General features: G+C 40.7%; 2 protein-coding genes across 2 annotated transcripts; both read right to left on the reverse strand.

Moving 5' to 3' along the window:
• Positions 1–4,809: 4,809 nt before the first annotated feature.
• Positions 4,810–5,994, reverse strand: LOC121650236 (trace amine-associated receptor 13c-like). Its single transcript, XM_042001632.1, has 2 exons — positions 5,767–5,994; positions 4,810–5,623 (listed from the first exon to the last, which is right to left on the reverse strand). Exons 1-2 carry the CDS (start codon positions 5,940–5,942, stop codon positions 4,810–4,812), a joined length of 990 nt encoding a protein of 329 aa, XP_041857566.1. The 5' UTR covers positions 5,943–5,994.
• A 6,572-nt stretch (positions 5,995–12,566) lies between these two features.
• Positions 12,567–22,194, reverse strand: LOC121650543 (trace amine-associated receptor 13c-like). Its single transcript, XM_042002098.1, has 8 exons — positions 21,994–22,194; positions 21,682–21,885; positions 21,339–21,432; positions 20,454–20,696; positions 19,878–19,913; positions 13,827–13,851; positions 13,530–13,643; positions 12,567–13,380 (listed from the first exon to the last, which is right to left on the reverse strand). Exons 1-8 carry the CDS (start codon positions 22,192–22,194, stop codon positions 12,567–12,569), a joined length of 1,731 nt encoding a protein of 576 aa, XP_041858032.1.
• Positions 22,195–26,355: the final 4,161 nt, after the last annotated feature.

Consider the following 26,355-nt stretch of genomic DNA (forward strand, 5'->3'; position numbering starts at 1 on the left):
GTTGATATTGCTTGATTCTTTTCCATCATATGTTCTTTTAATTCCTTATCCAACCATGGGGTGTTGATGTTTTTTACCGTAAACGTCTTTATTGGTGCAGGATAATCTACAATTGTCATAGAAATCTCATTGAAAGCCTTAAATGCTTCGTCTCGCTCTTTTCCTGAAAACACCTTTGACCAATTAGCATTTTTAACATCTTCTTCATATTTGGCCTGACTAAAACTTTGAGATGATCTTTCCTTATTATTTTGGGACCAGGGACTTTTGTCTGTCTCACAGTGGCAGTGAGGTTATAGTTTCTACAACCTATTGGAACAGATATGGAGTTAGAGTAAAGTTCTGGTGTATTATTAAAAATGTGGTCAATACAGGTAGCTACTCGAGTGCCATGACTTTTTAAACAATTTGGTTTATTGATGACCTGTAATAGTCCACAAGCTGCAGGTTTATCTTTAGTTTCGTTTTCATTGAACAGGAATTCCAGTTTATGTTTAAATCACCCATAAAATATATTTCATGACGTGTATTACTGACATTATCCAACATTCACAAATTCTGTCTAAATACCAACTGTTAGCACTGGGGGTCCAAAACAACATCTTATTAGTATTAGCTTAAGATGTTTTAAACAAACTTACAGCCACAGTATTTCTTCATCTGATGAAATTAAATCCTGCCTAACTTTAACAGGTATATGAGTTTGAATTTAGAAAGCAAACCCCCTCCATATGCATTCCTGTCATTTCTAATATTATATCCATGTATGATCAGTGATGTAACCTCAATTGTAGAATCTAAATAAGTCTCTGACTATACTGCTAATATATGTAGATTATTTAATAATAGTACATCTGCTACTTTGGTTAATTTATTTCTGATACTGCATATGTTTATTTGGGTTATTTTACAACCTTTCTTCTGCAATTTATGTGACATTTCCATAACATTTTTTTCTTTTTGTTAAATTTAGATAAATTCAATTTTGGAGCAACACCAAGTTAACAACATATATACATTCACTCATATACACAAAATCACACATTATTTGTAGTATTGCTACTCTAGCTGTCATAGGTGCAGTCCTAAGTAAACAGAACTTCTTTCTAGGTTCACCACAGTCCTTCCCTGTCGGACATTTCTATGATCCTGGAAATAATTAATTAATTAAAAGTTATGATGAGAGTTGACGGATAAATCAGACCACGTTTTATTTCTGCCTGATGTAATTTCGTCCTGAGATCCTTGAAGTGCGCTCTTCTCTAGGACATCTCTGCTGTTTAATCAGGGAAAAACAGTTTTAAGACAATTTCTGTAATCGGTTAATTTTGAAAGATCCACCTTGTTTCCAGTTATAATTACTTTACAAGTTTAAAGTCCTCAGTGTCCCTTGCACTTGCCAACTGCAACCAGACATAACATGTGAGGTGTAGATGTGCAGTAATGTGTAGATGGTTGGTAAGATGATGCTGTTGATCTAGAAAATGCTGCAGAACAAGATATACAAGTGCATAACATGCTGCATTTACTGACCCTTGGACATCCAACGTTTACCCAAGGGAAGGTCAGTGAACAGTAAATATTTGTAGCACTGGCTTGCAGTAAAAATGGTCACATTTCAGGCATAGTCACAAATAATGATTATTCATGATCATCTGTGATAAACTGTGATTAATCTGATTCAAAAACTTGAATCATTTGACAGCCTCATACACGCACACACACACACATATATATATATATATGTGTGTGTGTGTGTATATATTTTTGTCATATGCAGAAGCTGCAGTCCATGCCTCTTCCTCTATGTATGGTTCTGCTGCAGTGGTGACGTAATCATGAGAGAATGTGTTTTGAAAATGAAGACGTTTTCTGTCTGGAACTTAAGAAAGAAGAGAAAGAACAGACATTTCTTTTTGTCCGTCAAAACCCATTGTTAAAATTGTGATTTTTGGATGGGAAATTGCTCCCAAAATATCTCAATATCTGATGGCTGATATTCATTAGATATCGTTCCTTCTGTGTTTAGAAGGAAGCAGCTCCACACAGCTTTTAATTCGTCCTGCTGACATTTTACCTTTTAGTTAGTAAATCCTAAAAATTTCATCCTACTTTGTCATAAATATTTTATCTTTTATATATTAAGAAATATTTTGACTGTTGCTGTTTAAAGAGAAAAATGCTGCCAAACCTGTTTATGTGTTTAGTGCAGGGATCTGCAGCCTTTCCAATCCAAAGAGCCATTTTCCCCCTCAATCCAGCTAAATAAAATTTGTTTAGAGTTGCAAATGTTACGAGACCTTTTAAAAAAAGACAACTTAGAATTTTTGTTTAATACCTACAATATGAAATTTGTTGTCATTTGTGAAGAACTACATTTTTATTTCAATCTTTAGGTTTTAAAATAAAGAAAACAAACTGTCTCTTATGGAATGTAGATTAAATAGATAAAAGAATATTACTGGTACTTTTAGTTTAATTGTGCTGGGGAAATTTAATGCAATTTTTTCTTTGACAAAAATTTATATAGCTTTAAAAATTGTTAAAAAGCTGCATTTCTTATTATATCAATATTTAAAACATTAGTTAGTTCTTTAGCATGTTTAGCCATGTATTAAGAACCATAATGGAAGGTCCAGAGACCCACTTGCAGCTCCAGTCATTGCAGACCCCTGATTTAGTGTTTCTAAAACAAAATTTACTGCATTTTCTTCATATAGCAATAGACCTTCTTTGAAAGGAAAAGGACATTTTCCATTCAACAATGCAATTAATCGCAACATTTCATGCAAACAATCAAGATTAAAAATCACACACACACACCCACACATATATATATCAGCGCTGGGCAACGACTAAAATTTTTAATATTCACAGTGCGATTAATCATGATTAATCTCCCACACTGGAGAAGTGGCTGCAGCAGATACCTGGAGAAACATCAGATGTCTCTATCCAAAACAGTACAGTCCTAGGAACTACTAAGATACTGCAACTGTGTCCCCTGACTTGGTGCCTGTTCTGCTGGTATTACTGTTGCCTTCACCTTCCAGGCTTGAGTCTTTGGTATTTCTCCGGTTTCTCGTGTTCCTTTTTCCTGATATTTCCATTGTTGGGGATGGCTACATCAATCACTACGGCTTTCCTTTGTTGCTTATCCATGATGACAATGTCTGGTTGGTTGGCCACCACCATTTTGTTGGTCTGTATCTGGATGCCACACAGGATCTTAGCCCTCTCATTCTCCACTACCTTGGACGATGTTTCCCTTTGTGACCTCGTGGTCTCCTTTCCATATTCTTTATTCAGTTATTTGGTGATAGCATTCTATATATTCTTTGCTTGCCAGTATCTTGCACCCCCCTGTGAGGTGCTAGACTTTTTCAGGGGACTCATTGCACAGCCTGCACCTGGGCTCCTGTCTGGTGTGGTAGATCTGAGCCTCAGCTGCCCTGGTACTCAGAGCCTGCTACTGTGCTGACATGATTAGCGCCTCTGTGCTGTCCTTCAATCCAGCCCTCTCTCGCATACAGTGTTCTGTCTTCAGAACACAAGTTACCTACATTATTAAATACTGATTTAGTAGTGTCTTAACTAAGTTTTCCTAAAATTAAAAAAAATATTATGTTTTATGAATCGATTTCTCTGGAGTGACGCTTTTTGACAAGTGACAATGCCTACATCTATATCTTCTCACGGAATTTGTGTAGTAACACAATTTTTAAAAACAATAACCAGTGAATCTAGTTAATGAGAGGCTGATTGAATTATTTCTTTATTTTCTTCTACAAGCTAATGTTTAATGTTACCAGGCTGCTGTGAAACGTAAGTTCAATAAGAACAAGCAACGTAAAGTTTTAACTCAATTTTTTGATCAAATACAATGAGGGACCATCCCCATATTCTCCTCCTGTCGTTCAACTCGGAACCAGTTTACTTCCACCTGAACTATACCCGCACACCACAATGGCGGAGGATCCTCTTAGGTAACCTGCCCTTATAGCGGGCCAAACCAAAGCCGCACACAATTGCACTGCAAACCACTGCAAACTAACACCCCATATCTGCATGCAACAGAGTTAGGTGTAAACGTGTCCAAGCGGCTACAGACAGGAGGACTAAAGTCATTCTCAGGGGAGTGACCCAAACAAACAAGACAACAGAAAAAACAAACAGTTAGTCCGCTCTTACAATTGTCACAACCATAACCACTCGAACCAGGAGCAGACTAACGTGAAAAACAAAAGTCTTAAAAGGACAGCAGGTAACGGTACCCGACAACTGCAAGAAAGAAATACAAAATTACTACAACCAAAACACTTTAATTTAATCTCAAAAACATATTAATAATAACATACCTGCAGCGTTGAATTCCCTTGCTCAGTCAAATACTTATTCCAAGGGCCAACATCACTCAGATCCCAACCCTGCATTACAAACTACATTTAAAAACTCATCCATAATATAAAATTCAACATGTAAAAACATATTTACCCGCTTGCTGCTAAAATCGACCTGCACCAAGACTGACGTGGCACAGCAAAGGCAGACAATGTTTGATGCTGGACCTTAACTAAGTTTTTTTAAGATCATTGTTTCTATATTGTATTATATTGTTCTCCAATTTCCCCCAAATCCCCGGGACAACGGATGGAAATTAGCATTTGCTAGAATCTGGTATGTTTGCATTCATGCTGTATAAGCCTGTCTGTTCATTAACATGCACTGTCCCGCTCAAATAAATAAATAAATCCCTGCTCTGTTACATAATTGCCGATGAGACCAGCACAACTCCACAGTCTCTCTACACTACAGTATATTTGTCTCTCGGGATCCAGGCTGCAGGATCTGCAGAGTGACAATGACTTTAATCGCTTTTCTGAACCAGGGGTAAAACAGAGCATAGATCAGTGGGTTTAGACAGGAGTTAAAATAAAACAGAAATGACAAACATGTTGCAACTGTAGGATTCATCATGTTAACATCTACAAGAGAGTAACAGTAATATGGGCATAAACATGATAAATATACAATGACAAGAATACCAAGAGTCCTGGCTGCTTTCAGCTCAGATTTCTTTGATAAAGTCACTGCATGGTGGACTGTAACAGCTGTAATGTGAGAGCGCATGGCGCGAGCCTGAGACACAGCCACCACAAATACTCTCATGTACAGAACTATGATCACAGTAACTGGAAATATGAAGATCAAAATAATATCAACAGTGACTGTAATATAAGTGTATTTAAGCACACATTCTCCAAAGCAGGAATTACCTGCGCCTGGTTGAATCAGCTTGTCTTTCATGTAGATAATATTATAAACAAAAGACCAAAGCCAACAAAGACAAACACAGTATTTGGCTCTTGTTAAAGTGATTATTTTGGAGTAATGCAGAGGGTAACAAATAGCCATATAGCGATCACATGATATAATAACAATTGTGCAGACTGAAGTAGTGAGAGTTTGACCACCCAAATACCAAAATAAAGCACACATGACATCCCCAAAAATCCAGCAGGATGTGTATCTAAAGATTTCTCCTGGCATAATCATGAGACCTACAAGAAAGTCTGAAACTCCCAGAGAGAGGAGGAGGATGTTAGTAGGTGTGTGAAGCTGCCTGGAAGGAGACAGAAAAACATTAATTACAAACAAATTATGTAAAAATATCTGCAATGAAAATTTTACATAATCAAATTATGTCAATATAACCATGTAACATTATTCATACACTTAAAGTTTAGATTAGAAGTTAATCTCTGCCTGAAGTGGGAGACTGAGATGATGACAAGCAAGTTGATGGCTATGATGGTCAGAGAGATGAAGAACAGCAAGAGTTTCAGGAGCACAGTTTCAGACCAGCGAAGTGTCGGCTTCCTGCAGGACATGTTGAATAGTTGTGGAAAGCAGAGTTCAGCTCCGTCCTGGAGCTCCATCATCAGACAGCTGCAGCTCCATCAGCTCTCTGACCTAAACTCTGTCCTAAAGCTGATTTATCTTTTCCAGCCGTCCCTCCTCTCTCCACCTTTACTCTCTGTAGAACACTGTCATCACTCTTACCTCACCTTACACAACTTTTCGTTGTCTTAGAAACCAGTCCACTCCATTCCATCTCCCAGTTATGACTACGTCTCTGCAGGGAAATACCTACTGGTATATTACACATTACAAACAAATAAAGAAACTATATGTGATAACTATATAAACCCATATTATAACCACAGTGTGTCAGCAGGGTTTTGGGAAAGATTAAAAAATAAAAAACTTTCACTTTCAACGATAACGTTACAGCCTTCCAAATTTGGTACCGTGTGACAGAAAGATCTGTTTGTGTCTTGTGTTGCTCTTCTACTTCCTGGTTAGAGAGTCAGTCATGTTTCAGCACCAGATAGTACCTGACAATCTGCATTCAACAAAACAGAGTACAGTTTGTTTGGAGTAATATGAATGCACGTTCAACCCCTGGTTAGAATCAAAGAACCAAACTTTGGTCCACTTGTTTCACTTGCAAGTGACTCTGGTGCGATTCACTTGTGAAATGAAACGGACCAAGCAGCAGCAACCAATAGCATTTCAGATGATCTGTTATATCTTTTGGTTTAGTAAAACATTTCCCTCCAGTTTCTGAATAAGAGGGGTAGACTTGGTATTTCTTCTCAATAGAAATTTCAAAGTATTTCATAATTGTTTTCTATCATGTTTGATTTCATTAATTCTATTTTCATAATACAGTTTCTTCTTCTCCTTATTTAGTTTGGTAACAAAATTCCTTAATTTGCAACATATTTGCCAATCCGATATGAGATTCAATAAAATAGTTGTTGATATTGCTTGATTCTTTTCCATCATATGTTCTTTTAATTCCTTATCCAACCATGGGGTGTTGATGTTTTTTACCGTAAACTTCTTTATTGGTGCAGGATAATCTACAATTGTCATAAAAATTTCATTAAAAGCCTGAAATGCTTCATCTGGCTCTTTTCCTGAAAACACCTTTTGACCAATTAGCATTTTTAACATCTTCTTCATATTTGGTCTGATTAAAACTTTGAGATGATCTTTCCTTATTATTTTGGGACCAGGGACGTTTGTCTGTCTCACAGTGGCAGTGAGATTATAGTTTCTATATTGGAACAGATATGGAGTTAGAGTAAAGTTCTGGTGTATTTATAAACATGTGGTCAATACAGGTAGCTACTCGAGTGCCATGACTTTTTAAACAATTTGGTTTATTGATGACCTGTAATAGTCCACAAGCTGCAGGTGCACTCCTTAGGTTCGTTTTCATTGAACAGTAGAGGGAATTCCAGTTTATGTTTAAATCACCCATAAAATATAATTCATGACGTCAGACTTGATCAGACGGGATATAGAATGAGGGTATGTTGTTTATATCAAGACAACAGTTTCTGTTGTTACTTGACAAAAAAAAAGATATATTAGATATTGTGATTCAGGTAAAAAATATTAAAATTTGGTTCATATCGCCCAGTCCTACTTAAAACTACTATTTTATATCTAAAAAACCTGTGCCATGCTAAGTAGTGATGTATGGATTGATACTGAAATTTTGATCCTTCCTATACCAGCTTGTCATGTTTTAACTGAAACTTGGAGTAGTCCTCCTGAATGACCTGCTCCTCAGGACCTACAACGTGCTCCTTTCCGTTGGGTAGTTTGGTGAACCAAAAAGACTTTGACCAATCCTTTCAGGTCAGTTTATCCACCTGCAATGTGGTGGTGTCACCCTTCCAATAGACCAACTCCACTCCTCCGTCCTTAACAAATATTCATTTGTTGTGTCAGATCACAGCTGTCACAGGGTCCTCCTCCAACCTTTGCCAGACCCATCAGTGAGCCAAAAACTCAACCCGAGCACTAAAGCTGAACCCCAACACAGCACATCCATAAACTGCCAGTTCTTCCACTGTATGATGTATGGAGGGTCCAGGCTGCGTGGATAATGGCAGTCAAAATCTTTCCCAGGACAAGCTGGATCCCTGCTTTTTAGAAGATTCTAAAATATCTGTACTGTTTGGCAACAGAAGGAGAAATGCAGCTCGGTCAGAACACAGAGAGCTGCTTTCTAAAAGGTTTCTGAGTAGTGTTAACATACCCTGTGAGCCACAGCGTGCCCCCAAACATAGGGTAAACAATTACAAACCCATTAAGTTAGCTTTATTAAATGTTAGGTCATTAGCAGGGAAAACATTTTTAATAAATGATCTTATCACTAAACACAACCTTGATTTTATGTTTTTAACAGAAACTTGGTTAAACCAAGATAACAACACAACCCCTCCTAACTGTAGTTTTATCAGTGAGGTCAGACTGAACAGGAGAGGAGGGAGGGTTGCAGTTCTACTCAATGAATCATTTCAATGTAAGCAGTTATCTTTTGGAAATTTTACTTTTTTTGAATATGTGGCTCTTCAGCTAAAAGCTAAAAATGGATCAATGTTTCTGAATATATACCGCCCACCAGGGTACTGTGCAGGATTTCATGATGAGTTTAGTGAACTGCTGGCATTAATCTGTGTAGACTTTGACTGTGTAATTATTGTTGGTGATTTTAACATCCATGTAGACAACCCTCAGGATAAAGGGACTAAAGACCTGAGTAACAATCTGGACAACTTTCGGCTGACTCAGTATATAACAGGGGCCACACACACTAAAGGACACACTCTAGATTTACTGATCTCGAAGGGTTTGAACTTTTCTAAAATTACTGTTTGTGATGTGGGCCTGTCTGATCATTACTGTGTTTTCTTTGAGAGTATGATTCCTGTTCACACAAATGTCTCAACAGAGAACAGAGAGATCTTCACAGAAAAAATCGAGAATATCAGACAAACAGTTGGTTCATCAGCAGCAACAGATTCAATAAATATACTGTGTCCATTGAAAACCATCTTAAACACCATGACACAGTTTAATCCCATTAGCAGCAAAGACCTAGGCGATATCATATGCGAGTTGAACTCCTCCTCTTGCTGCTTGGACATCCTGCTCACAGGGTTTTTCAAAAAGGTCTCAAGAACTCTGGAATGAGATCTGTTGCAGATTGTTAACTTATCTTTAATTTCAGGTGTCTTCCCAGAACTTCTAAAAACAGCTGTAATCAAACCTCTGCTAAAAAGGGACAATCTAGACAAGACACAAATGAGCAACTACAGGCCAATCTCAAATCTTCCTTCACTAAGTAACATAATTGAAAAAGCCGTTTTTTTTATCAGCTAAACGACTTTTTAACACAAAACAACTGCTACGATGTCTTCCAGTCAGGTTTTAGACAGCACCACAGCACTGAGACTTCTCTGACCAAAGTCATTAATGACATATGTTTGAACACAGAAGATGGAAAAATGTCAATCTTAGTCTTACTGGACCTCAGTGCTGCATTTGATACAGCTGACCACAATATATTACTTAAAAGACTGGAGAACTGGGTGGACCTCTCTGGCACTGTACTACTCTGGTTTAAATCTTATAGAGAATAGAAAGTATTTTGTGTCAATTGGTAATTTTACATCTGAGCAGACAAGAATTACATGTGGAGTTCCCCAAGGTTCCATCCTGGGGCCTCTTCTGTTTAACATCTACATGCTCCCACTGGCACAGATTATAAAGAAAAACAAAATTAGTTACCATAGCTATGCAGATGACACACAGATATATATTACAATGTCACCAGGAGATTGAGGCCCTGCACAGGCTCTTGAGAAATGCATTGAGGAGATTAATGACTGGATGTGTCTGAACTTTCTCCAGTTAAACAAAAACAAAACTGAGGTGATGTATTTTGGAGCCAAAGAGAAACGATTAACTGTCACCACAGAGCTTCCGTCTATACAACTAAAAACCACCAATCAGGCCAGAAATCTGGGTGTGGTGATGGACTCAGATCTTAACGTTGAGAAACACATTAAGGGAATTACAAAGTCAGCCTACTATCACCTTAAGAACATATCAAGGGTAAAAGAGCTAATGTCTCAGCAGGACCTGGAAAAACTAGTCCATGCCTTCATCTTTAGTCGGCTTGATTACTGTAACAGTGTTTTTACAGGTTCTACCTAAAAAATCAATTAGACACCTGCAGCTTATCCAGAACTCTGCTGCTCGAGTCCTCACTAAGACTAAGAGAGTGGACCACATCAGTCCAGCTCTGAGGTCTTTACACTGGCTGCCTGTTCGTCAGAGAATAGACTTTAAAGTTCTGGTGCTGGTCTATAAAGCTCTGAATGGTTTAGGCCCAAAATACATCAGTGACCTCTTGACCCAGTATGAACCTACCAGAACCCTCAGGTCATCTGGATCCAGTTTCTTATCAGTTCCCAGAGTCAAAACCAGACATGGAGAAGCTGCATTCAGCTTCTATTTTCCACATGTCTGGAACAAACTCCCAGAAAGCCTCAAATCAGCTGAAACACTTAGTTTATTTAAATCAAGGTTGAAGACCCACCTGTTCTCTGCTGCATTTCACTAGTTTTTAATTAAAAATCTAGATCTGCATTTGGTTCTTTTACGCTAAAATCTTAACTTTATTTCGTTATCTGAGCTTTTTCCTGTTGTTTTTATGTAATCAATTTTTTCTTTTTTAATCTTTGGTTTTCTTTATTTATTATTATTTTTTTTTCCTGCATCTTGCTGTAATGATTTTATGTTTTATGTAAAGCACTTTGAATTGTCTTGTACATGAAATGTGCTATACAAATAAATTTGCCTTGCCTTGCCTTGAAATCCACGTTCCCCCATCTTACCCATGGATTCAAACTATGTACCGGCATACTACCAGTATCCAGGGAGCTTAAGACCTTCTGTATCACATGGGTTAACTGCCAATGACCTAGAGTAATTCCTATGACTGGACAGCTATAACTGCTGTGCACAACACCATAAGTAAGATCAACATTATATCTAATATAAAGCAAGATTACTTATAGCTAGCAAGCTAATTTAGCAATCACTATCCTCTGCGGGGAATTGATGAAGATAGAGAAAGGAGAATTGATAGACTTTAGCGGCTCTTCTTTTCATAGTAGTCTTGCAAGCTTCAACCTCAGGGTAGACTGCCCTCAGTAGGAGCACACTGGCTCCAGTGATACCATGAAGAGCCCTTGCCCTGGAGTCTAACATGCATGAGATGTTCTTTCCAGGACCTTGAAGGGTCCCATCTACCTGGGTTCTAACCACTTTCTTTTGATGACCCGTAACAACATCCACTCTGCAGGGAAGGGTTCACATCCTTCCTTAGTTCTTTTCGGGTCTCTCACCTGGCATCCAAACCCTGTAACAAGACCTCAGAGCTTTCTAACCTTGAGGGTTCCCCTTTTGTGGTTTTCAAACTAATGACAAGAAAGATAGATTTAAAAATATTTTAGCCACATATTTAGAGGCAATATAGAAGGTCCGGAGAGCCACTTGCAGCTCCGGAGTTGCAGGATGGAGACCCCTGATATAGTGTTAGTAAATTAACATTTACTGCATTTTCTTTATATAGCCGTAGGCCTTCTTTTAAAGGAAAGAGACATTTGGTGCGTAACAATGCGAATAATCGCGATTAATCATGACATGCTATTAATTGTGATTAAACATTTTAATCGATGCCCAGCCTTAATATATATATGTATATACCTAAAGAGCATAAAGAAGACAAATCACACACACAAATAATTATTTACACCCAACATTTAATACAGTTGAACTAAAAATTGATGTGGACCAATACGCTATATATTTCCAACAGATTTTTCATGTTTTACACTTTATTTACTATTTACAGATCTTCACAGAGTAAAACAGACCAAAACAAATGAACGCATTTATTACATTTTTGTATCATAGCAGCTTTAATGATTTTTTTGATTGATATTTGATTGAGTTTCTTAATTCAAATTGTTCCATAAACTTACTGAAACACAACACTCCAACATCGTTTTTCTGAAACTTGGATTGATAAATATCTCACATCCTTTAAAATGGCACTAAGCTTTTCTTTTTATTTACTTATTTATTTATTTTTTTGTTGATCATTAAACGTTTTCTAGAAGATTTTAAAAAAAATAGCTTCAGAACACTGTAATTATCTACTTTATATATAAATAATCTATAAATAATTGACTGGATGGATCTTTATATCTGCTTCTAGATTTTTCAGGGAATTGTTCAGCAGATATTTCATTAACTTTGTGTGTTGAAACTTCACCTGGAAAAAGTTGTTCCACCCTGCCGGGTTGCAGACAGACTGTCTACTACATATCTGTAATGTATCACTGCATGTGGTCGTGGAGCGGGAGGCAGACAATGTTTGATGCTGGACCTTAACTAAGTTTTTTTAAGATCATTGTTTCTATATTGTATTATATTGTTCTCCAATTTCCCCCAAATCCCCGGGACAACGGATGGAAATTAGCATTTGCTAGAATCTGGTATGTTTGCATTCATGCTGTATAAGCCTGTCTGTTCATTAACATGCACTGTCCCGCTCAAATAAATAAATAAATCCCTGCTCTGTTACATAATTGCCGATGAGACCAGCACAACTCCACAGTCTCTCTACACTACAGTATATTGGTCTCTCGGGATCCAGGTTGCAGGATCTGCAGAGTGACAATGAATTTAATTGCTTTTCTGAACCAGGGGTAAAACAGAGCATAGATCAGTGGGTTTAGACAGGAGTTAAAATAAAACAGAAATGACAAACAGGTTGCAACTGTAGGATTCATCATGTTAACATCAACAAGAGAGTAACAGTAAAATGGGCATAAACATGATAAATATACAATGACAAGAATACCAAGAGTCCTGGCTGCTTTCAGCTCAGATTTCTTTGATAAAGTCACTGCATGGTGGACTGTAACAGCTGTAATGTGAGAGCGCATGGCGCGAGCCTGAGACACAGCCACCACAAATACTCTCATGTACAGAACTATGATCAGAGTAACTGGAAATATGAAGATCAAAACAAGATCAACAGTGACTGTAATATAAGTGTATTTAAGCACACATTCTCCAAAGCAGGAATTACCCACGCCTGGTTGTATCAGCTTGTCTTTCATGTAGATAATATTATAAACAAAAGACCAAAGCCAACAAAGACAAACACAGTATTTCGCTCTTGTTAAAGTGATTATTTTGGAGTAATGCAGAGGGTAACATATAGCTGTATAGCGATCACATGATATAATAACAATTGTGTTGACTGAAGTTGTGAGAGTTTGCAGGATCATATACAAAAATATGGTACACATGATATCCCCAAAAATCCAGCAGGATGTGTATCTAAAGATTTCTCCTGGCATCAACACAAGACCTACAAGTAAGTCAGAAACAGCCAGAGAGAGGATGAGGATGTTAGTAGGTGTGTGAAGCTGCCTGGAAGGAGACAGAGAAACATTAATTACCAACAAATTATGTAAAAATATCTGCAATTAAAATTTTACATCATCAAATTATGTTAATATAACCATGTAACATTATTCATACACTTAAAGTTTATATTCTACTTAGAAGTTAATCTCTGCCTGAAGTGGGAGACTGAGATGATGACGAGCAAGTTGATGGCTATGGTGGTCAGAGAGATGAAGAACAGCAAGAGTTTCAGGAGCACAGTTTCAGACCAGCGAAGTGTCGGCTTCCTGCAGGACATGTTGAATAGTTGTGGAAAGCAGAGTTCAGCTCCATCCTGGAGCTCCATCATCAGACAGCTGCAGCTCCAGCAGCTCTCTGACCTAAACTCTGTCCTAAAGCTGATTTATCTTTTCCAACCGTCCCTCCTCTCTCCACCTTTACTCTCTGTAGAACACTGTCATCACTCTTACCTCACTTTACACAACTTTTTGTTACCTTAGGAACCAGTTCACGCCATTCCATCTCCCAGTTATGACTGTGTCTCTGCAGGGAAATACCTACTGGTATTGTACACATTACAAACAAATAAAGATTTATGAAAGAAACTATATGTGATAACTATATAAACCCATATTATAACCATAGTGTGTCAGCAGCATTTTGGGAAAGATTAAAAAATAAAAAACTTTCACTTTCAACGATAATGTTACAGCCTTCCAAATTTGGTACCGTGTGACAGAAAGATCTGTTTGTGTCTTGTGTAGCTCTTCTACTTCCTGGTTAGAGAGCCAATCATGTGTCAGCACCAGATAGTACCTGACAATCTGCATTTAACAAAAGAGAGTACATTTGTTTGGAGCCTACTGGAGATGAATGCATGGATGAGTTTTTCTTGGTATTTCTGGGAGACTAAACTTTTAATTCTGTTGATGTTTCTGAACTGGTAAAAAGCTTCTTAGTGATGCTTTGATGTGGCTGCTGAAAGTCAGGTCTGAGTCTATCAACACTCCAAGGTTACGAACTTGGTCAGTGATTTTAAGAGCCCGAGTCGCCAGGTGTTTACCAATGCTGACCCTCTTCTCTTTGCTACCAAACAGAGTAATCTCAGTTTTGTCTTCATTTAATTGTAGAAAATTCTCCTTCATCCAGGTGTTTATTTGCTCCAGACACTGACACAATAAGTCTATTGGACTGCAGTCATCTGGTGACAGAGACACATAAAGTTGGGTATCATCTGCATAACTTTGATAATTAATGCTATTGTTCTGTAATATTTGAGCCAAAGGAAGCATATACAAGTTGAACAGAAGAGGTCCAAGGACTGACCCCTGGGGGACTCCACAAGTCATGGCCACTAGCTCAGATTCATAGCTGCCGATCGTAACAAAATAACTCCGGCCTTCTAAATAGGACCTGAACCAGTTAAGAACCGCTCCAGAAAGTCCAACCCAGTTTTCCAGCCTGTGCAACAGGATTCTGTGATCTACAGTATCAAACGCAGCACTGAGATCCAACAGAACCAGGACTGATACTTGACCAGAATCAGTATTCAACCTAATGTCATTTAGCACTTTGACCAGAGCTGTTTCAGTGCTGTGATGAGGTTGGAAGCTGGACTGAAATTTATCAAGATTTCCACTTTCATTTAAAAAGTCATTAAGCTGGTGAAATACATCTTTCTCAATAATCTTAGAAATAAAAGAGAGGTTAGAGACAGGTCTATAGTTGTTCATTATAGAGGCGTCTAGAGTCCTTTTCTTTAGGAGTGGCTTAATAGCAGCTATCTTTAGTGATTTGGGAAAAATGCCTGCTGCCAGTGAACTGTTAACTATCAGTAGGAGATCACTTTCTACTGAGGTAAAAACTGTTTTTAAAAAGTCGGATGGTATTATATCCAGAGTGCATGTTGTTTTTTTCAGATGCCAAATTGTTTCTTGTAGGACTTTTAAATTCACCATTTTAAACTGACATCAGAATTATTTTCGGGTTTAAGACACGGACTAATTTTCTTGTTTGACTGTGTGGAATTAATATTTCGCCTGATTGTTAGGGTTAGAGTCTTATAAATTCACCACCTATAACCTCAAATAATTCCACATCATTTGTCATTTCATCCCTTAGCCAGAGGTCATCACAGCTGGTACAAACCTCCACAGAAATGACTGTGACTCCCTGTTTTCCACAGCAGTCAGTTGGGTTATCCTAAATTCCGTGATATCCCTCACCATCAACCTGCACGTTGTATTCTTGTAATGCGTTTAGCATGTAGGATTCATTTACTTGGACAAATTGCTTCAATGTCTCTGTGCATATGGGCAAAAAAAAAAAGTGTTCTCATCATGAACCAACATAATACACAATCATCTACTTTTGGGGAAAAAAATCTTTTCCACACAGATAATGGTTGCCAGTTGTCATTAACTTACCTTATTGAGGCCTGACTTTAGGTCAGCCCTTGAACCCTGTGTTCAGGCTCAGATCCTCTGAAAGCTCAACATATATTAATGGATATGGATTTATTAAGCCTGTCAAATGATTCAAATTTTTAATCAGATTAATCGCAGCTTTCAAATGAATTAATCATGATTAATCACACCTTTCAAATTGCTCATGATTAATCACAGCTTTCAAATCAATCAATCAATCAATTAACCTTTATTTATATAGCACCTTCTCATACCCCAGGGTACCCAAAGTGCTGTACAGATAAAATTACAACAAATAAAACATCAAATCATAATAAAACAAGAGGTTTAAAACAGTAAAATAACAGATAAAAATATAATTAAATTAAAAGACCTAGCCTAATGATCCTGCTCTCTAGGGTTAAAAGCTAAAGTAAAGAGATAGGTTTTCAAAAGACATTTAAAATTGTTCAGATCTTTGGCAGACCTCACAGAGAGAGGAAGTCCATTCCAAAGTTTTGGAGCCACCACGGAAAAAGCTTTGTCTCCCCGAGTGACTAACCAAGTCCTCGGGACAACTAACCTCAGTTGATTTTCCGACTTCAGTGCCCTACCAGGACAGTGGTGGTGAAGCAGCTCAGACAGATAAGGAGGTGCTAGACCATGTAAACATTTAAAAGTCAAGAGTAAGAGTTTAAAAGAAATTCCAAAAGCAACAGGCAGCCAGTGAAGGGATCGCAGCACTGGCGTAATGTGCTCCCGCCGTCTAGTCCCCGTTAGTAAGCGGGCAGCTGAGTTTTGAATCAGCTGAAGACGGCGCAGAAGACATTGATCAATCCCAGAATAAAGGGAATTGCAGTAGTCCAGTCTAGAGAAAATGAAAGCGTGAATAACCCTTTCTAGGGCATCACGGGGAAGGTAAGGCTTAATTCTGCTGATAAGCCTCAGCTGATAAAAGCTAGACTGGACTACTGCACCAACCTGCCTGTCAAATTTGAGGTTAGGATCAAATAAAACACCAAGAGTTTTAATAAAAGAATGAATAAAAAAGTCCAGGGTACCAATAACGCTGCTGCATCATGCCAGCAGGTCAGATTTACCAAAAATAATGACCTCTGTTTTTTTGCTGTTTATACACAGGAAATTTCTCTCCATCCAAATTTTAACGTCCTGCAAACACTGTTGAAGATTTTAACGCAATGGTCTTCTGCAGATTTAAAAGATAAATAGATCTGAATGTCATCGGCATAACAGTGAAAAGAGACTCTATATTTTTTGAAAATAGACCCCAGAGGAAGCAAGTACAACGAAAACAAAATAGGGCCTAGGACGGAGCCTTGAGGAACCCCATAACTAAGTTGGGCCTCAGAAGAAGAGAAAGGATCAAGATGGACTGAAAAGCTTCTCTTTTTTTCAATAGGACTCAAACCATTTGAGTACAATACCATTAATTCCTATAGACTGTTGCAGGCGCTGTTGTGGAAATCTTTAGTTATCAAAGATCACACACTAAGTGAGAATCGAACAAAGTAGTTTTATTAAGAGCCGGCCGGCAATGAGAGTCACACAGTCAAAGGAGTTTGTCTGCGAGAGTCTGCCAGATACAAGTGAGCTTAGTTAATATACCAGGCATGAGCTGATAACATCACAGTAGGAGGTCATTGTTTTAAATTTCTCACATAGCTGTTAACAAATGTTACGGAGTGAAGGGTGCAAAGGAGGAAGCTCATTAAACTCTCAACATCTGTTGGGGGGATGAGAAAGGGGGGGGAAGGTGTGAGAAGGAGTTCTTATCTAAATACACAGACATACAAAGGGGATGAGAGAGGGGGGAAGGTGTGAGAAGGAGTTCTTATCTAAATACACAGACATACAAAGTGTAACCTACAAACTATAAGGGTATATGAATAAATTTTCCATTACAATCCACCCCTTTGATTAAAATGTAACATATTAATCACAATTAAAGAATAAAGAAAAATTCACTCAAGGAATTCCAAATCACCACTGTAATAGGGAGTGATATCCTCTGGGGTATAATGATGAACATGGAAATTAAATGTTCTGTTAAGCGTACATTTGATCAGAGGAAGAACACAGCAAAAAACAACTAGAACACACAAGAGAAATATAGTCAGGAGAGTAGTAACCCTGGTCAGAACCAAGATCCAGGAACCACTAGTAAGCCAGTTCCAGAAATCCCACTCCTTAGAGGGCAAACTAGCATTGTTGCGGTCGTGTAGGGTGTCCCAGAGATCAGTAAGGGCATCATGAATCACAGACAAGTTAGTAGATGTATCAGGGACAAAAGTACAACATTGATCTCCAATCAGAGCGCAAGTGCCACCTTGTGCAGCTAGTAGAAAATCGAGGGCCATCCGGTTTTGTAGGGACATTATTCTCAAGGCTTGGACTTCCTTTTGCAGCAAGCTAAACCCAGAATCCACCAGAGAGGTTAAATTTTCCAAAGAGATTGATAGATCTTCCACAGTCCATGCTAGTTCCCCAACCCCCCACCAGGGCAAAGCCATCATAAATCCTTTCATCTGTGGAGAGAAGATACCGCGTTTAACACGATGGGGGTGATGAAAGGGTTCGGGAAAAGGCCGCAATGTACCATTTGGGGTTAGAGTAAACGCAGAGACATCAGGGAGCAGATAAGCCAGATAACATGTTCCAGACCAATTGACAGGAAGGTAAATATAAGAGTGTCTGCCACATGTCCAAACCATGTTCTGAGGACATCCAAAGCCGGTATCTGATGGGATATAAGACCAAATGGTGTTAAGAACAGAATTATTGTACATAGGAAGGTCAGGAAAAGGTAAGAGAGCTGTAAGGTTAAACACAACGACTCCTGAGGCCCACTCTGTAGAGGGAGAACTATCAGGGAATAAATCACGAGGATTTAAAGTGAACGGGTCAGAGCGTTTGGGGCAAGGTGAGGATATACATGAGGCTGAAATGATACGCTGACAACCTAGAGTGTGTCCTAAAAAGAATAGTGCATCTGTCCCATTTCGCTGAAAACAAAGAGGTGGAGAAGAATATGGATTTGTACGATCCCTTAAGCGGAAGACAGTTCTGGATGAAACACAAGTGGAGTTTGTGTTGCTGGAAAACTCAGCTGGTCTCCTCCAGGAGAGGGGAGGGCGCTGGTGTGGCCAAGTAATGTTCCTAGGGTGTAATCTATTACCCATGATCAGAGTCCACAAAGTGGTATTCAAAGGGACTGGATATGGAATAAAAACTGATTGAGTGGGTGTGGCATGCGGCACCAGTCCACAAACATAGCAACTGTCATTTGTCAATTTATGAGCAGACAAATTGGCAACTTGCCACCAAAGATTCTCAGTGTGATCATGATGCTGAAGGATGTGGTTATCTCGGCGGTGCCTCCTGAGGGAGGGTGCTTCTGTCCCCTGCAGTCGTCTGGCGGGTTGGGACGAAGCTGGGGTGCGTTGTGTCAGGTGAGGTCCGGTTGGATCCAGGTACCAGAGGAGGGAGGTGATAAGGATGAAGAGGATGACGCACGACCATCCCCTCACGGCAGTCTGGGTGTACTTCATGTTGTCCCGTGGAGAATGGACCATCTCACACGGGGCTGACCTCAGGGATTATTCTGCCCTGTGGTTGAGAGGTCAGCTGGAGTTGGGGTACTTTGAAACCTTCTACAGTGGGACGCGTGAATCCACGTGGACCTTTCAGCGACCTTCACGGCTGTATGAGTGACCAACAGGACCTGGAAGGGACCCAGCCACCTTTTAGACCGCCAGTGCTTTCTCCTCGTCTCTCGAACCAAGATCCAATCTCCCGGAACCAAGGAGTGAAGCAGATCTGATGCTGGGCGTGGCAGGGCCTCTTTCACCACACTCTGCACCTGTGAGAGAACTTTGGACAGATTTTGACAATAAGCAAGCATGTTACTTTCACAGTATGTGGTAGACACGGAGAGTCCTGGAGGATCCAGACCAGTGTAGGGAGGTCTGCCAAACAGAATCTCAAATGGACTAAGATTTGTCCGGGCACGTTTCCTCATTCTCATGTGCATAAGAATGAGTGGGAGGGCTTTTGGCCAAGACAGTCCTGTTTCTTCACAACATTTAGCCAACTTACCTTTTAAAGTGGCGTTCTCTCTTTCAATTGCTCCGCCTGATTGCGGGTGATAAGCACAATGAGTCTTAAGCTGGAACCCCAATAGTCCACTTACCTCTTTCAGGGCCGCATTTACAAAGTGTGAACCATTGTCAGATGAGACCTTAACTGGAATCCCCCATCTTGGAATGATTTCGGTCACCAGAGCCTTAGCCACGACTGAACTTGTGGCATGCTTTGCTGGAAAAGCTTCAACCCACTTTGACCACATGTCTACCATAACTAGACAATATTTCTTACCTTCTGCAGGTGTTAACTCAATGAAATCCATCATCAAATGATCAAAAGGCTGATTAGGTGGTGTATGACCAGCTGGAGGGCAGGCAAGAGGGCGGGCGGTGTTATAGCCTGCACAGATCAAACATTTTTTGCAGTAATTTTCAGCCACCACAGTGAAGCCTTTTGTGAACCAAAGAGATGTTGTGGAAGATACCATCCCCCCTTTTGACACATGGTCCAACCCATGTGACAACTTAGCAAACCAGGGGAAGAAATGGCGAGGAAGGCAAGGTTTTCCATCAACAGAGCGCCATACACCTGCAGAATCAGGGGTGCAGGAGTTAGTCTTCCAGACAGAGCGTTCCTCTGGAGTAGAAAAAGACTGGATGTCCTGTAGAGAACAGGGAGGAGAGTGATCCTCTTCTGTGAGAGGAGAAGAGGTGAGAATGTGCGGAGAGGCTGAGAGAGCTGCCTGCTTAGCAGCCTGGTCGGCCAAGGCGTTGCCACGGGCAACAGAGGAAGTGTCTTTAGTGTGAGCTTGACATTTCACTACAGCGACATCTGAAGGAAGAAGAATAGCGTCAAGGAGAGCCGCAACCTGTATGGAGTTCAAAATAGGCTTACCATCAGATTTCAAAAAATTTCGGTGACGCCACAACGCACCAAAGTCATGAACTACACCAAAGGCGTAACGTGAATCGGTATATACAGTCAGGGACTTACCTTGTGCGAATTTACAGGCCTCAGTGAGAGCAACAAGTTCAGCTGTCTGAGCAGAGAATTGTGAAGGGAGGGAGCCAGAGAAGAGAACCTGATGCTCATCACAGACAGCAAAACCCACTCTGTTCTTACCAGAATGGTCTCTGAAGGAGGAGCCATCACAAAAAAGAATGAGATCAGAGTTAAGAAGAGGCTCATCAGATAAATCTGGTCTCGGAGTGCAGATTTCAGACAGAACAGTCTCACAACAGTGATGAACACCATCTTCTGCGGTAGGAAGAAGAGTGGCAGGGTTAAGTGATGTACACCGTTTCGTAGTGATGTTAGGCATATCGAGAAGAACTGTGGTGTATCTCAGCCATCTAGCTGCAGACAGATGAGAAGTCTTTTGTTCGAGCAAAATGATGGATACAGAATGAGGAACAAAAACAGTTAGCTCACTGTATCCCACAATGTCACGTGATGCAAGTACAGCCTTCTCACATGCAGCCACAGCTCTCAGACAGCCAGGAAGACCCGCAGCAACAGAGTCGAGCTTGGAAGAGTAATAGGCCACCGGGCGCTTGTGAGAGCCGTGCTGTTGAAGGAGAACAGAAGACATGAAACCATGTTTTTCATCAACAAACTGAAAGAAAGGTTTGGCTGGTTCTGGCAGAGCCAGGGCTGGAGCAGAACACAGCGCTTGTTTCACAGACAGGAAAGCCTGCTCAGCCTCCGGGGTCCAGAAGAAATGGTCATGAGCAGATAGATTCTTACCATGTATACAGGAAGTCAGGGGGGCCTCAAGTTCAGAAAAATGTGGAATAAAGGCCCGACAAAACCCTACCATACCTAGAAATGACATCAGCTGTTTCTTGGTAACAGGTTTTGGTGCTTTCTGAATGGCCTCAATCCGTTTAGGGGTCAGGGCCTTGGTGGTGGCAGAAATGTGATGCCCTAGAAAGATGACTTGAGGCTGGCAGAACTGTAGTTTACGCAGACTGGCTTTATGACCCTCAGAATGAAGATGGAGGAGGAGGGCCAGTGTGGCCTCCTCACACAAGGAGGCAGAAGGACAGCAGAGCAGAAGGTCATCAACGTAAGTTAATAAAACTACGCCCTGTGGAAGCTGCAAAGAAGAAAGAGAATCTCTTAGTACCTCATTGTAGATTGTGGGGGACTCACAGTACCCCTGGGGAAGCCGGGTCCAAGTGTATGGTTTCCCATTGAACTCAAAAGCGAACCAGAATTGGCTGTCTGGATGAACAGGAACAGACGTAAAAGCATTTGCCAGATCTACCACGGAGAAATGTGTAGCAGTAGGAGGAATCTGCGACACGATGGTGTGGGGGTTGGGCATCATAGGGGCCCGTGAAATAACTGCTTTATTGACAGCTTGGAGATCTTGGACAAAACGCCAGTCAGGTTTGGCTGGTGGTTTACGTGGTTTCATGATTGGGAAAATAGGAGTGCGAACAGGCGAATTTGGACAAGAAACAACAATACCACTCCTAAGATGTGAATTAAAGACAGGTGTAATACCCTCCAAAGCTTCAGGTTTGAGAGGATATTGCTTCTGGCAGGGGCGGTAGTCAGATTTCGGAGTGATGACTACTGGGGGGCAGTTCTTAACCAGGCCCACATCATGGGGAGAGGTAGCCCACAAATCAGAGGGAACCTGAGAGAGGGCTGGGGGAACAGGTGGCAAGGGTGAGTCAGCAGATAAACATGTCAGAAAATCATCATCTACCAACTGAACACTTTTCTGGCAATGAATCACAGAGAGCATGCTCTGCTTAAACACACCCAGCCTTGGAGAAAACAAAACTGCTGAGTCATGAGTGGATTGCCACTGAGACTCTCTGAGAGCAGTAGCAACAAAGGGGCCCAAATCCTTCCACTCAGTCGAGTGGGACTTGGAAAGAGACACGTGTGGGTGTGTGTGAAGTTTAAACAACTTCTGTTGGTCAGAGGTTAGTGAGACAGACAAAACACACATACTTTCATTCCAAAACATACATGTCACAGTCAGTTTGTCAGAGCAGTCCCTAAAAAAGATTTTTTCATACTGCTGATCTGGCCCATCAGGACAGATGTAGGATGTGCAATGTAATTCCCTCTCCCTCATCACCTCTGCCCCAGGGGAGACTCTGGCTCTGCAGAGGGACAGCCAGTGTGAAGAAAGAGGGGAGCTTCCCATTTTCCACTGATAAGCATAGCAGGGAGCTCTTGGGTTATATTTAACCATCATTAAATCTTTTTCCTCAGTGTCAGAAGATGAACATGATATGGTCAGCCCCTGAGACCCAGAGGAAATCTGAATTCCCAGTTTGCACATCAGATCACGGCCCAGTAAATTTACAGGACAAACTTTGGACAAAAGAAAGGAATGTGTAAATGGATGCTCACCTTGTACTGAGCAGGTTAAAGGTACCGTGAATTTTTCTTTGTCATGATGGCCTCCAGCAGACACAGAAATAACAGTCTTACCACTGAGTGGTGGTGTGGGATTTAGGGTGCCTGTCTTAAGAACTGAGTGAGTTGCACCACTGTCAACCATAAAAGAAACTGGTTGATTATTTACAGACAATGTAAACAAAGGAAAACGTTTATAAGCTATAGCAGCTAAATGAGTGTATGTGTGTGTGTATGTGTGTGTGTGCATTTCACTTCCCTCAACAGTTGCTGCAGCGAAAACTGTGGTGGGTGGAGAAAAAAGCTCCTCTGGAGTCCTGTCTCCCGGGTCCGCCCCTCAGTCAGCCTGCTGGTATTCCTTCTGGTGGGTGGGCCCATTATCCTGAGGGCAGTTATCCTTCCAGTGTCCATATTGGCCACAGCGATGACACGGCCCATGTCGTTGTGGGCAGTTATCCTTCCAGTGTCCATATTGGTCACAGCGATGACACGGCCCACGCTGTTGTTGGTTGCCGCCCCCTCTCTCGTCTTCCTCTGCCCCTTCCTCTGTCTCTCCTATCCCTATTGGATTGTGGCTGATTTTGGGAGGTGAACAGAGTCAGGGCTGTTGACATCTGTTTTTCTTTCTTGGATTCAGCTTTTTTCTTGTTTTCATCCATGTCAGGAAGATTTTTAGCATGTTCCATGATTTCAGAGGGGGACCAAGGGCGATAAACCAATATGGGGCCGGTGGGTCCTGATACTTCCACCATGGGGGCACTAAAAACCTCAGTGTCTTCATCTTCAGCAGTATTTTGTCCCAAAAATAGGCCCTTTGCAGTCTGTCCAAATTTGTAGAAAGGGGAGGTTGCTGACACCTCCGGTCCGTAGATCTTCCCGGACTTGGTACGTGAAGGGCTGGTCATGTCTGCTGACGGTCTTTCGGTTCCCCCTGTAGCTTGGCCATGGTTGGAGTCAGCGGGACCCGATGTCTCATCTCTCCATCGGTCCTCTGGATGACGCTGCTGAGGCTGCTGGGGCTGTTGTAACACCGGGGGACAGGAGTCCAGATCTGGATCCACCTTCAGCGCCTGTAATCGTTCCTGCAGTGAACGATATGGAGAGGGTTGTGAATGCCCTAAATTATTATTATATGGTGGAGGTGCACTAGACAGGGATGCATTATCCCTCCTGTTTCCTATATCTCCAGTCATATCTAATCCCCCACCCATTTCTTTCGTATTAGCTTTCCTAACCCTACATTCACTCTCATTCTTCCACATTTCAATGCATTTATTATGCCGTTCCCACTTCTCTACGTCCGTTGTCTTGATTTTTTTCTTCTTCTTTTTCTCATTCCAGTCCTTCTGTGCTTCCTCATTCAACTTATCTAATTCCTTTCTACTCAAACTCCCGTTCTCTGGAAAACCATATTTCTCTGTCCAGTAAGTCATGCAGTCCGTACAGTCAGGTCCATATTTCTTTTTCATATCTCTTAAGATTTGGGAGTCCCATTTACTCTCCTTCCCCGTCACAGCTGTGTTTCCCATTATGCAGCTAGGACGTCTCCTTGCTGGATTTTTCTTCTTCGAGGAGCCCAAACTCAGGCACAAAAATTGACTAAAACGCCTATTATTACCACCGAAGTTTTCACCTCAGTGCCGGACTAACTCTACTCTACCGCAATAGAATAGTAATCTACCTTGCCTCACAAGATAGCGGGACCCTGCGAAAAGGAGCAGTAAATGGGAGTCTGATATGAAAACTTCTCACCGTGTGTGATTCTGGATGCTGCTCCACACGCAGACTTCGTTCTGGATATCAGTGGTGCCTGAACGGAGTTCCTCCGCCGTCCCCTGATGGTTAAGGCTGACCCAGGGGCTGAAGTATCCTTCAGGATGATCAATCACGGGTTCTGGTCCTCCGGTCAGTCACTCAAGATATCCTGTTCGTGACGCCAAATTGTTGTGGAAATCTTTAGTTATCAAAGATCACACACTAAGTGAGAATCGAACAAAGTAGTTTTATTAAGAGCCGGCCGGCAATGAGAGTCACACAGTCAAAGGAGTTTGTCTGCGAGAGTCTGCCAGATACAAGTGAGCTTAGTTAATATACCAGGCATGAGCTGATAACATCACAGTAGGAGGTCATTGTTTTAAATTTCTCACATAGCTGTTAACAAATGTTACGGAGTGAAGGGTGCAAAGGAGGAAGCTCATTAAACTCTCAACATCTGTTGGGGGGATGAGAAAGGGGGGGGAAGGTGTGAGAAGGAGTTCTTATCTAAATACACAGACATACAAAGGGGATGAGAGAGGGGGGAAGGTGTGAGAAGGAGTTCTTATCTAAATACACAGACATACAAAGTGTAACCTACAAACTATAAGGGTATATGAATAAATTTTCCATTACAGCGCATTAAAAGAATGTCATGATCCACCATATCAAAGGCAGCAGTAAGGTCAAGAAGGATTAAAACAGCAGAGGCTCCAGTATCAGTAGCTAAAAATAAATCATTGCACACCCTAAGAAGGGCTGTTTCAGTGCTATGACACAGCCTAAAACCAGACTGGAATTTTTCATAAAGATCATAAAGTTTTAGATGATCCTGCAACTGATTGTAAACAACCTTCTCTAAAATTTTGGAGAGAAAAGGAAGCTTGGAAATTGGCCTAAAATTTGAAAGAATGGTAGGATCCAGGTTATTCTTTTTAAGAAGAGGTTGCACAGCAGCATGTTTCAGAGCAGATGGAACACAACCCAAAGTAAGCGAAGAATTAACAAAGTTAACAATCCAGGGACCTACAGCACACAATACCTCCTTCAGTAGTCGAGGTGGAATAGAATCACCAGGACAGTATGAAGGCCTCAGATGTTGCACTATTTCAGATATCTGACAGATAGTCACAGTCTCAAAATGTTCAAACACAGCAGAAGACACAGTCAGTACAGCAGGATCCGGTGAGGACAATGAGGGTGAGCATCTAACAGCACTCACTTTCTCAGTAAAGAATTTTAAAAATCTTTCACACAATACAATAGATGGAGTCAGAGGAGATGAATCATATGGATTCAATAGAGAGTTCAAGGAGTTAAAAAAAGCGCTTTATAAATAGTTTGATTTGAT

The sequence above is a fragment of the Melanotaenia boesemani genome, chromosome 12, assembly GCF_017639745.1.
Source record: "Melanotaenia boesemani isolate fMelBoe1 chromosome 12, fMelBoe1.pri, whole genome shotgun sequence".
Lineage (NCBI taxonomy): Eukaryota > Metazoa > Chordata > Actinopteri > Atheriniformes > Melanotaeniidae > Melanotaenia > Melanotaenia boesemani.